Consider the following 13,377-nt stretch of genomic DNA (forward strand, 5'->3'; position numbering starts at 1 on the left):
TACGAACTATAAAATACAAATATAAATACTAAGTAATACAAATACAGATATAAGCACGAACTACAAAATACAAGTACAATTGTATAAATGAATACAAAAATACAAATACAAGTGTGAATTATAAAGTACAAATGATACTATAAAACACAAATTCAAATACAAGTGCAAACTATAAAATACAAATATAATTGTATCAAAGAATAAAAAATATAAATAGTAGGGAGAATACAAATACAATAAGTGATTATAATATTTTTGTTATCATTCATGACTTGTTCTCGATATAGTCATATTTTTCAAAAAAATAAAATAAAATAGAACAAGAAAAGAGAAATAAAAAGATACAAAAAAGAAAAATGAGAAATAAAAGCTACAAATAGAAGAGAGAAAAAAGAAAGGAAAAAAGTCAAAAAGAAAGAAATGAAAAAAAAAAACAAGGAAAAAAAACAAAAGTGAATAAGGGAAAACAAAAAAAAAACAAGAAAAAAAAAAAACAAAAAAAAAAAAAGTCAAATGGAAAAAACGAAAACGAAAAAAAATCAAGAAAGAGAAGTAGAAGAGAAAAAAATGAAAAGAAAGAATCAGAAAAGAAAAAGGAAAATGAAAATAGAAAAATAATACTCATAAAAAGTAAAAAAAAAATAGAAAAAAGAGAGAAAGGAAAAAGAGATGAATAAGAAATGATAGTGAATACAAACATAATGAGCGGTTATGATGTATCTGTCATCATCCATGGCTTGTACTCAACGTAGCCACATTTTTTTAAAAATATAGAATAAAAATACATCCAAAAAAAGAAAAAAAAAAGAGAAAGAAAAAAAAAGAAGGAAATTAAAAAGGAATAAAAAAAACGAAAAAACGAAAGAGAAAAAAAAAGAAGAAAGAGAAGTAGAGATTAGAGATAGAAGAGAGGGAAAAAAGAAACGAAAAAGAAAAAAAGAAAAGAAGAATATAACTTTCCTAGAAGTAGCGAAACAAGTTCTATAAATGACTTTTATATTTATTGTATTATCCTATCAAATATATGTCATACCAAACACCATAATATCCATACCATGGTATAAAGAATTTCGATTTCGATATGGTAGTTGGGATATACCATACCATGTCCACCCCTATATACACCCCACCTTCTCCCATCTCTATATATAGTTCGTTGATACATTACATATACATATTCTTGAGATAACTTTTTTTTTTTTTGACTTACTTAACAAATACTAAAAAATAAATAAGGAATGTATTTTTTTTTTCAAAAAAATATTTTCCTTCGTACCGACACACACTGGGTGTAAAGTTATGTAGCAAGAATATTGTGTTCTCATCTTATTAGGTTCAATCAAAACTATTAATTCACCAGAAAACGTCACATGACATTCTTTGTAGATAACTATCATGGTAACATTTACGACATAACAAAGACACATGTTACAAATAGTGAAAGCATAAAACACCATAAGAAGAAAGAAATTTAAAGCAAAATGTGGAGGAAGAAGCAATGAATGGTGAGCTTTATAAGGCCAACCACTACATTAGTACGAAAAGATTACTTTCAACCTTTCTTAAAATAAAGTCTGATGCCATTGAATCACTCTTGAGAAGGTTGATAGGGAGTGGCAATCAAGTAAAGGTCATTCTTTCTAGTACAACTTGCTCCATCCGACTCAGTCATGTCAAGATCACTTGGATTAGTTCCGGTAGGGAGTTTCCAGTCAAAGTGATATAATAATTTAGCCAAAGGTAAATATACATTAGCTAAACCAAATGATATTCCAGGGCAAATCCTCCTTCCACTACCAAAAGGAAGAAATTCAAAGTTGTTACCAACAAAATCCACGGAACTATGTTCAAATCTCTCAGGTTTAAAGCTTTCTGCGTCATCCCAATATCTTGGATCTCTTGCAATAGCCCAAATATTAACTATGACTTTTGTTTTCAAAGGAATAGTAAAGCCATTAATGTCTACTTCTTCTCTACATTCTCTTGGGAGCATAAGTGGAAGCGGAGGATGGAGTCTTAAAGTTTCTTTGACGACTAACTTTAGGTATTTCAATTCTTCGATATCATTTTCACCAAAAGTTTCTCTTCCTCTGAAGGCTTCTCTTACCTCTGCCCGAGCTTTGCAAAGTACACTTGGATTCTTCATTATTTCCACCATGGCCCAATCAAGTGTTGCTGATGAAGTTTCTGTTCCCGCAGCAAACATGTCCTACATTTATGAGCAAGTTATAAGGTTAAATTCTTTCACACATGTTATTTATCTAATTGTACAAATTTTCTTACCAACCCCACCTATCTCCATCTCCTCTAGCATTATAGCACCTATCTTCACCATCCCTACACTCATATTGTCTCTCTCCACCTCAATAACATTTGCCTAAATTATATAAATTACTTTTGAAACAATATATTTTATTTATTTATCAAATATTTGAAAGTAAAAGACTACTTGTTTGTTAGATTTTTGTGAAACATACAATCCTCCACACCAAACACAACCTTAGTCTATGCTTAAGTAATAATAAGACGAGAATTTTGCAGTATATAGTAAGTACTTACATAAACAATAGCTTTGATGTTGTCATTGGTGATTGGAAATCGAAGGTTCCCATCTTTCATAAGTCTCAATAGTACATCAATTAAATCTTCACCTCCTAATTCACCATTGGTCTTGCCATTTACAAGATTTTTCTTGTGCTCATTTATAACATTCTCAGCAATTGTATCTACCTTATGGTGGACATCCATAATTTTACCTTTAATTCCACTTAAGACATGAAGAAATTTCAGTGATGGAAAAATATCAGCCATATAAAAACCTTCCAACAAGGATGTCACCTTTTTCACTACTCGTATAAATTCTTCTTGCTCCTTGATTATCGTCCCAAATGCTGATCGACATATTATGAAGCTCGTGAACAAATAAATCCTTTTTGTTACATTAATTGGCTTACCCGAGGAGGATGAGCAGAAAAAATCATCAACAAGACGAAGAGTTTCATCTTGTCTAATGGAACTGAATGACCGAACATTTTTGTTAGTAAGCAATTCCAAGACACAAATTTTGCGCATCTGTCTCCAGTAATTACCATACGGGCAAAAGGCGATATCTGAACAATTATACATGACAATTTCGGAGGCCAAAAGTTTTGGCCTAGATGCAAAAGCAAGGTCATGATTTTTTAGTACTTGTTTCGCCATCTCAGGAGAAGTGATGACAACTGCAGAAACTTCACCTAATTGAAGGTGCATAATTGGTCCATATTTTTTGGCTAAATCTCTAAGGACACGATGTGGAAGTCCACCAACCATATGAAGCATGCTTCCAATACAAGGTAACTTCCATGGACCTGGAGGCAATCTTTTGTTAATTTGGCTATTCGAAATCTTCAATTTCTTTAAGAAAAATAGGAAAGATACAAAAAGGAAAAGGGAAACCAAGTTGAAGAACTCCATTTTTTGGGAGAGATAAGTTGAGTTTGTTTGGTTCAATTGTAGGTTTCCTCTTTTATAGAGTTTTTCGTTTTCTTTTTTTCTTTTTTTTTTTTTTAACAAGAGATGGAGTTTGTAGTAAAGACAAATAGGAGAGATACATTTTCTAGAAAATTTTGTTTTTCTAATAAAAAAATTACAAGAAGGTATCTGACTAAAGTTTATAAGTTAATCAAATAGATTTATACATATTTCTTTAATCTTATTTATTCATTGGATGATTAAATATTCAAACCACTTTTTAAGTCATAAATTTGTCATTTCAAACTTGTTTGTTTTAGGCTATAACAATTTTAGTTTGACAAGAGAATTTACTGTTTTCTTCTTATTATGTTTTATTTATTTTCAAAATATCTTTCTTAAAATGAAATTTGAAATTTAGTTTCTTTTCACCCCATATTTATTTTTCCTTCTTTTCTTTATAAAGATATTTTGAAATGTATGATTTCAGGGAAAGTTGTTGCATATGCCTTTTTTTTATAGAGTTTCTTTGGCAATGAGTTCTTTGATCTGATTTATATGTATTTCCTTAATCTTATTTATTCATTTGGTAATTAAATATCCAAACCACTTTTTAAGTCATAAATTAGTCATTTCAAACTTATTTGTTTTCCGCTTAATAACAATTTTAGTTTGACAAGAAAATTTACTGTTTTCTTCTTAATATGTTTTGTTTATTGTCAAAATATCTTTCTTAAAATAAAATTTGAAATTTAGTTTTTTTTCACCCCATATTTATTTTTTCGTCTTTTCTTTATAAAGATATTTTTAAATGTATGATTTCAGGGAAAGTTGTTGCATATGCCTTTTTTATAGAGTTTCTTTTGGCAATGAGTCTTTTAGAAAACACAAATAAACATTTTTTAGAAACTTTGTTTTTCAAAGTCTCATCAAAATAGTACTCCCTTCCCTTCGTCTAAAAACGAATAACTTATTTTTCTTTTTATTTCATTTTAAAAAAATGATCCCTTTCCCTTTTTAGCAACTTTTTAATGTTAATTTTCCAAATGACATGTTTAAAATCACAAGATTGAAAGACATTTTGATACATTTAACATATTTTTAATTTAAGACCATAAGATTCAAAAGTCTTATTTATTTTCTTAAACTCTGTGCCAAGTCAAACTACGTCATTCTTTGTGAAACGGAGGGAGTAAGGTTTTGCTTATTATTGTGTTGAGTTTTCTTCTTGGAAATAATTTACATTGACTTATGGAACAAAATGAAGACACCAATTTTACTTTAATAGCAATTATTGTTGAGACGAATATGATAATTATATTTCTTGTCAATTCTAGTGAAGTTCTTAGTGTACAAACAACTTAAAATGATAAGAAGGCTGTCAGCAGCAGCTACAAGAACTTTGACATACTCATATAATAGACATCATTCCGTGCACATAAAAGATTAGTGTTTACGATATAGACTTGACTCGCGAGGATGGCGGGGGAGAGGAGAGGGGTGAACATAATAGTGAATTAGGTCTCCAATAATTTTTGTCTAATTTAAATTTTTACTAAATCTTTTGTTCAACTTAACCGCTCCAACTTAGTTTCTGAAATTAAAAAACTTGTAATATGTACCACCAAAGGAAGTTGGAATGATTCAATGATAAGAATAAAAGAGAAAGATATAAGACATTAAAAACAGCTTTTACAACTTAAATTCGTGATTCATGATCACACGAAAATAATTTAATGTTGCTCCAATACTCCTAATAAATTCAATACAAGAATAATAGGGAAAGATAACGCATTAGTAGTTGCTTCTGTTAGGATCGGGAATTCGGATAGCGCGGAATTAAAGCCAAACAATAAGATAATAACAATAAGAAAGACAATAATAACGGTATGCTGAGAAAACTAAAGGAGGCATGAATTTAACGTGGTTTCATCAAGATGACCTACATCCACAAAACAAAAGGAGGAGCTAGTTTACTATATAACAATTGATACAAAAACGAGAGTATACAAATTAGAGATAGAACTCTAATGATCCCAAAATATATTACAAGAGAATAATCTCGCACGTATCACTCCTCGCACATATCACTCCAAAGAATAGGTTTACAAAAAGTTTTCCAACACTACTCTAGCATATATACAAAACTCTCTATTCCAAATTAGAACACTCAACATGAGTTTGTAATAAATATGGAATGATCTAAAGAGAGTACAAAATTAGAGATAGAACTCTAATGATTTCAAAATATTTTTCAAGAGAATAACCTCCCAAATATTATAAAGAAGAGGTTCACTCAAAGTATTTTTCAATACTAGCTCTATGGGATTTACAAAAATACTACTCTCTATTACAATAAAAAAAAATGGGATGGTTGAAATGAAGAAACAGGACCAATGTATTTATAAGCTAAGTTCTTGGTCCCTTAGTATGCTAAAAAAACAAAAGAAAACTCGTTTGTTCTCTGACTCCAAGTTTGCCTTGCCTCCAAGATTAGCTATTAGCACATGACTAACTTAGGTCATATTTTACGACTTTCACGGCTCAAACTCATGATTAATTACATAAAAATAATTTTATCATTGCTCCAAGACTTTCCTTCAAGAACTTCGATATTAAAACTGAGAAATACGAACTAATATATATAGTTATTTGCACATGACTAACTTAGGTCATATTTTACAACTTTCACGGCTCAAACTCATGATTAATTTCATAAAAATAATTTTATCCATGCTCCAAGACTTTTCTTCAAGAACTTCGATACTAAAACTGAGAAATACGAACTAATATATATATATATAGACACACTACTGGAAATTACCCCTATGACAACGAACTTTTTGGCGACGCTTAACAAAGCTTTGCAATAGGTGGTCTATTGCAACGCTTTCAAGCGTTGCCAAAAATAATTGTTCTATTAGCTACAATTTAACCCTATAACCGTCGCTTTTGACATTAAGCATTGAATAGGTAAATGAAATAAGCTATTGCAACGCTTATAATTTTATTCCCTCCATTTCACTGCCAATTTTATTCAGTACGCCAAAAATAAAGTCTTTTTATAATACTAAAACATTTCAACGCTGCCTCTACGGACGATCCAGTACTACTTAGTGCTTAAACATTTCAACACAAACACGGCTGCAAAAGAGCGATTTCAACATTGGTGCCGGTGGTGAGCTGCGATTGCGATTAGGGGAAAAGAAGAAGAGGGGAAACAACATAGTTCTGAGGTAATTTGCGATTAGGGCTAATTTGGTTTCAGGTAAGTTTGTTCGATTGATTTTTGCGATTAGTGAGAATTTACGTTTTTTGGACCTTCATTTTTCCTGCTTCATTTGTGTGGTTTTCACTAATTGTGTATATCATTGTTCTTTTTAGATTACTTGCTTGTGGGTGTTCGGTATTTCAGCTATATTTGCTGTTAATTTCTCTAATTTTAATTGTGGGTATTCTGTATTTCCTTGAATTTGGTGTGCTTTTTGGGTTTCTAAATTGTGGGTATCTTTAAAGTTTCAATTTTTGCTTAATTTGAGCTCTAGGGAGTTTTCTTTAAAGAGGGTCATCAAACTGTTGGGAGCTTTTATCTCAATGGCTAAAATGGTTTCTGATTCTTCTGAAGTTGTTAGTGTTGTGTCTAAGGATTTAAAAGAGTTTTTGCAGTCTGATTCTGATGAACTTCCTAGGAGTTTGAAGCAGTTACTTAAAATTGCAAGATGTGAGGAATTTACCAATTTTGTGGTTAGAGTTTCGCTGGCTCTAATAGTTGGGATATTAAGGGGGTATGAGAGTGAAAATAAGAGTGAGATTGAGGAGGTAGGTGGTTCAAGTTTTGTTGATATGGATAGAATGATGAGTACTGTTGGGACAAGATTTGTTTTTGTCGTTATTGGTAGCTTTGCAAGGAACTTGGTTTTAGTTTTCTATTCGAATAGCGGGTCAGATAAGGGGTTGAATGGGAATTGCCAGTTTGTGGTCCCGTATATGAAGAAGAATTCATCAGAAGTGCCAAGATGGATTGATGGGGTTTGTACTGATAGATGTAAACTAACGATTGCTGATTGTATCCAGACATTCCTGAGTTAGATACTAACCAGCTTATTTAGGGAATAGGATAGGATTTGTAACGTTACATTTGGAAGTCAAGTATGTGGTCATCCATTTCATTCTAATTTTGTCTTTTGCTTGTAGCTTAATTGGTGGTGTTTGGCCACTTTGTGCACCTAAATTATTTCATCTGGTATATACAACCCTTATTAATATAAGTGACAGGTAACTCTGCCTATAAGACTTCGACAGATAGGATTAAATCACTTAGCTTGCCTCGATTGAGATTTGAATCGTGGTCTTATTTGATTATAGTTTTTTTGGATTGATTGCTTGTAGGTTTTAGTTACGCTACTTAGGTTCATTGATATTTTTATTGTTGGTTCACATTTTTGAATAGTCTAAGCAACCTAGATAAAAGATATCATTAAGTTTGCAATCTTAAAAACCTAATAATTTTGTTCTTTTATTTGACGAAGTGTTCTTAGTATGGATTGCTTATGTCTGTTAAACTTGTTAAAATTTTTGGGTGATCTGATGGTACTTTAGGGTCTGTTTGTTTTGACAGTGTTGGTTTTGGATGAGTTGTATCTGAATAGAGCTGACAGTGTTGGTTAAAAACAATTATCGTTTGTTAGTTTTTACTTCTGATTCTTCCAAGAAAACTGCGAAAGGAATTGCTTATCAGTGGAGATACATGGTTGAAAATAAGCGTAAGTGCTAAATCAGTGTGCCTTTTTTGGTGTTTTTGGTTTTATGGGATGGTTCTTTAGCAATCATATGTGGTAACAATGTTTCAGCTGGAGACCCTGGAGTGGCACCTGGATCATGCTCTAGTCGTAAGGAATTGAAACCACTTAATTCCAGAAGTGCCTCTCTATTTCTAATGAATTACTTTCCCACAGTTGCTGTACAAAATGGAGCCTGCAAAGAACATTCAACTCAACTTATTGATACCGCTGCTGCCGGTTACAAAGCAGCAGGCAACATGATGCCCAATTATGTGGAAGTAAACTTTTACATGGTATTGAATTAGTTACTTCTTACCGATGTTGGTGCTATTACTAAAGATTTTCAATGTTGACTGATGAAAAAATATCCTACAGAGAAGTGATAGAGGAGGAGTTTTTTGATGTTTTAGATCAAATGAACGGTCAGACACTGTGTGGTTGCCCTACGGTTACACCATGCCAGGTTTTCTATCTTTTTTCACATACTGGATATTGGATAATAGTTTTAAAAATTGTAAACAAGGGTCCATATGACAAAGGTTCACTCTATGAAGAGAGGTAGGTGGAAGAACCATAATTGAGCATCTCTTTATTGGCTGATTATGAGCTTGAATTATGTTGCCTGTAAGTGATGCAATTTTTTCAATACAAACAGTAGGAGAAAGTAATGTACTTCTCTGTCCAGAAAAAATTGAGGTCCACAGATTTAGAACAGTTGAATATTATGTTGGTATATAATCCTCTATATTATGCTTAAAGAGTAAATGTTGGTAACATTTCATTTGTAGGTTCTTGATTCCTATTAGTTTGTGCTTTCAGTTGCTGCCTATTTATAATTTTATATGATCAAAGTCTTAGGCTTTTAGGTATATTTTAGCAGTATGATATGTTTCCCTTTCCCTATGAAATCTATAACCTTAACCTTATAACCTTAACGGCCACCGTTTAACCTTATAACCTTAACGGCCACCATTTAACCTTATAACCTTAACGGCCACCGTTTAACCTTATAATCTTATAACCTTAACTGCCACCGTTTAAACTTATAACCTTAATGACCACCGTTTAACCTTATAAGGTTAACGACCACCATTTAACTTTATAACCTTACGGCCACCGTTTAAACTTATAAACTTATAAGGCGAACGGCCACCGTTTAACCTTATAACCTTAATGGCCACTGTTTAACCTTATAACCTCATAAGGTTAACAACCACCATTTAACCTTATAACCTTAACAGCCACCGTTTAACCTTATAACCTTAACTGCCACCGTTTAACCCTATAACCTTAACGGCCACCGTTTAACCTTATAACCTTATAACCTTCTCTTGAGTAGTACTAGAGAGTTTAACGGCCACCGTTTAAACCTTCACTGCCTCGATCTTTTTATTAAGAACTTATTCATAAATATTGACTAGCAGGATACTTCCAAGACTAACAAAGAAAATAGGAAAAAGTTTAAGTATCCACACACTATGGGCAAAACAAATTTTCCTTTAATCCACGAGGTTTGGTGTTTTCTCATATTGTTACTGTGAACTTGTTGAGTTTACTTGATATTATTTTAATGCTGACTTGCATGTAACTAGGAAAAAGAGATGGAAAATTTTGGTACTTTGTCGAATAAGGCGGTGTTACCAAGACAGTTTTGAAATAGAAAGCAAATGTTCTGGATTCTTTTCAAAAGCTTATGAACTGCTGGAGAAGAGATTGGATGATCTATAAGAGAGGATGCAACAAAGAATGAATGCTCAAAGAGATGTCATTGAGCGAGAAGTTACAATGAGCATCATTGTACAACTTCAGCGTCTAAATCCAGAATTAATACTTGATCCTAATATGCTAGGATTCAATGTTCATTCATCAGGAGAAGCGCTTTCTAATCAACAAGGAAACCATCCCTCTGTTGGTAGTAACAATTAAGGTCAGTTTTCGTTTCTTGATCTGTTGGTAGGAACAATCTGTTGGTAGAACTTCTCTTGCTTTTGATGTGTGTCTGCTGCTGATTATCTGGTGAAAGTTTGGTATTAGTAGTTTGATATTGTGGCCTAGTATTATTAGTTTGGTATTATGTCCTGAAAGAACATAAATATGATTTCATTTCAAAAGAAACGTATTCTGTTTTTTTTTCAAGATGTATATAATAATTTGAATTAAACTACAAACTGCTTATAATCTCCTGCTTAGAAATTAATATAGGGGTCAGCTTTGGGATCCGAAACATGATAAAAGGATGATCAACATAACATATGGAAGGAGTTCTGCTACTTTTAAAATCCTCATATCTTGAGAAACAGAGGAAGTAAAGTTTCCCATGCAGTCTGGTTAATCTAGTTTGATTGAGTATACTTTCTAATGATAGTAGTCATGATCATGTCCTAAAGTCTAATTAAAGGTCTGAACCTTAAGTCTAACATTTAAATACATAGAAATCATACATACAAAATTGAGTAACAAATAAAAACAAACACATTTATTTACAATAAGCTTAATTAAGCGCCAGTAAGGACAACTTCCTTTCCAGCTTTATAAGTTACAACACAATTGACACATTCACTATGAAATTATACTAACACTTATATATATTGTATATGATGTGTTCGTGACAACCCTTTATTCAAACATTACATGGAATTAAAGAAAAAAATTAAAATAGCCAATACTTCAAATCAAAGATGCACTCAATAGAGTTTTGTTGTCTGAAACTATAGAGACAGGTTCATCTTCTAGTAGGTACAAAAAACTTTATCTAATCCTTATGATGCTCGTTTTAGTGGAACATATATAGTACTTGATGTAAAATTGTCGAGGTGACTTTTGTTCGAACACCATGATTTTATTTGAAGAAGAAAGTGTAATGGGCAAACAATAATTTCTTCATCAAGAATTTCTAGATATTTGACATCGGTAATTAGGTGGACTTTGATGTCCTTTGTTTGGCAATGTAAAATTTTTTTCTTTTGTGGATGATGCACCAAAGGTTTAAACAAAGGAACCAAACCCCTATCACCAAATACTTTTGGTCCTGGGATAAGTAAAAACTGAAGGTCATTAACCCACTCCAGTGTCTGAATTGTTCCTCTATTAGCTTCTTTATCAGTGGAGATCATACAGAAAAGTTCAACTAATAATTGAGATCGGAAATTATCTGGTTCATTTGAATTTTTATCAGTTGGTTCATATTTAAATTTGTTGTGGAATAGTCCTTTTTATGTTGTCATTTTGGTGCTAATTTATATTATTTGTTCTCTATTTATAGGTGCCCAAAATGAAGAAAGAGATGAAGAAAATGATGGAGACATTGACCATACTTGAGAAGATTTTTGGGTTGTGGATAAATGCACTAATATCTATAGATTTGTGTTGAATTTTCTTAAACTTATCGCGACTTGAACTTGCTAGTATGTAAAAACTTAACTAATCATTTGGATTACATTTTAATTTTGGGTTTAAATTACTAGCTTGTTGCATATTTTGAATTATGAGATTATTAATTAATGATTTTGTTGTGTGATATGTATAGATTGTGTTATAATTTATTATGTATATAAATAAAAATTTATATTAATACGACTATTTATATAAATCTTTTTAATTTAATAACAAAACCGTCGCAATAGATGCTTTTGCAACGGTTTAATGTCGTTGCAATAGAATCTATTGCAACGGTTCGTAACCGTTGCAATAGATGAAAATAGGTGTCCCAACAAATGATGAAATAGTTGTAATAGGTAGTCAAAAAGCGTTGCAACAGAATAGCAAAGGCATCACAATAACATCTATTGCGATAGGTTGTAACCGTTGCAATAGATGAAAATAGGCGTCTCAATAAGTTAAAAAATAACCATCGCAATAGGCCTATCTATGGTAACGGTTGTAAGAAACCATCACTATAGCTCTATCTATGGCGACGGTTTATACAACCGTCGCAAAAATCGTTGCCATAGACCTATCGCAATGCCCACCTATGGGACGGTTGCTGAACCATTGCAATAGGCCTATTGCAACGGTTTTTTGGCCTATTGCAACGATTTTGCAACCTCACCATAGACCTAATTTATGGTAGTGACATTTTCATTTTATCCCTTTAAATGATATGTGGGGGTTTATTTTGATATATATTACTAATATTTTGTTTTCTTCTAAGGAAGAAAATGAAAAAGACATGTCAACACTAGGGGTGGGCATATTTTGGTTTAAATCGAAAAAATTAAAAAATCAAATCGAAATTTAATTTTGATTTCGATTTTTTCATTTTTCGGATTGGATTCGGTTTGTAATTTTAAAATTTTGATTTTTCGGTTCGGTTTTCAATTTTAAAAAAAATTGGTTAAATCAAAAAATCAAAATTTTATAAATAAATTATATATATATATATATTATTATATATATGTATATATAATATAATATTATATTATATTTTATATATATATATATAAAATATTTAGTAATTCACATTCGCAATTAACATTTAACAGTAAATTCGCATACGCCGCAGGCTGTTTATGGATTGTTTTAGTGACTCAAATGTTTTATGGACTATTTTGGTGACTTTTGACTGATTTATGGACTATTTATGCAGAAAGTATGTTGTTTCATGGACTATTTTTATGAGTTTTGTGTTGTTTTGTAGACTATTTATGCAAGGTTATATTATATGTAATGATTAATGACGTTATGTATTATGTTAAGCCTATGATTATTTCATTTCGTTTCATCCATGTTGAGTTATTTATAGTTATTTATATTTGGGAATGAAAAACAGGTTTGAAAAAAATAATTTTTCTAAAAACACCCATCAATTTTAAATGCTCAGTTATGAAAAAGAGAGGCTAACTACTTTAATATTTCAAATCAAAATAAAAATTCGAAATAACCAAACCAAATTTGTAAAAATCGAATGAAACCAAATTTATTTCGATTTGTTTACGAATGTCATTTTTATCAATTAAAAAACTGATAAATCAAATCGATATTAAATAATCAGACCAAATCGATCGAACGCCTACCTTAGTCAACACTACTAAAAAAAACAAGTTACTACTATTATTAGATATTGATGCCACAAGATAAGGCAAAATGATTAAAATATTGCTGCCGCAAAGATCAGGCAACATCATCTAAAATTAATATTTCTTTA

At 31.3% G+C, this 13,377-nt stretch overlaps 1 protein-coding gene and 1 long non-coding RNA gene across 10 annotated transcripts; one reads left to right on the top strand and one right to left on the bottom strand.

Annotated features, from left to right (window-relative positions):
* Positions 1–1,352: 1,352 nt before the first annotated feature.
* Positions 1,353–3,613, bottom strand: LOC107874656 (premnaspirodiene oxygenase). Its single transcript, XM_016721418.2, has 2 exons — positions 2,560–3,613; positions 1,353–2,209 (listed from the first exon to the last, which is right to left on the bottom strand). The coding sequence occupies exons 1-2, from the start codon at positions 3,454–3,456 to the stop codon at positions 1,589–1,591; spliced, it is 1,518 nt and encodes a 505-aa protein (XP_016576904.1). The 5' UTR covers positions 3,457–3,613; the 3' UTR covers positions 1,353–1,588.
* Positions 1,843–11,751, top strand: LOC107874667. 9 transcript variants are annotated; one of them, XR_007044927.1, is made up of 7 exons: positions 1,843–1,860; positions 2,097–2,233; positions 3,207–3,335; positions 6,561–6,689; positions 8,072–8,216; positions 8,304–10,161; positions 11,497–11,751. It is a non-coding gene; the product is annotated as an uncharacterized LOC107874667 (long non-coding RNA). The 9 variants fall into 9 exon arrangements; XR_007044942.1 differs by lacking the exon at positions 3,207–3,335 and having other exon boundaries at positions 6,561–8,216; XR_007044856.1 differs by lacking the exons at positions 1,843–1,860; positions 2,097–2,233 and having other exon boundaries at positions 3,208–3,335; positions 6,561–8,216.
* The last annotated feature ends 1,626 nt before the right edge of the window (positions 11,752–13,377 follow it).

The sequence above is a fragment of the Capsicum annuum genome, chromosome 1 (assembly GCF_002878395.1).
Source record: "Capsicum annuum cultivar UCD-10X-F1 chromosome 1, UCD10Xv1.1, whole genome shotgun sequence".
Taxonomy (NCBI): Eukaryota; Viridiplantae; Streptophyta; class Magnoliopsida; order Solanales; family Solanaceae; genus Capsicum; species Capsicum annuum.

Excerpts from the sequence above, each read along its gene's own strand:
- LOC107874656 (XM_016721418.2), bottom strand. The coding sequence starts at position 3,456 with ATGGAGTTCTTCAACTTGGTTTCCCTTTTCCTTTTTGTATCTTTCCTA. Across the intron at positions 2,210-2,559 it reads ACATCAAAGCTATTGTTTAT|GACATGTTTGCTGCGGGAAC; the intron begins GTAAGTACTTAC and ends TCATAAATGTAG.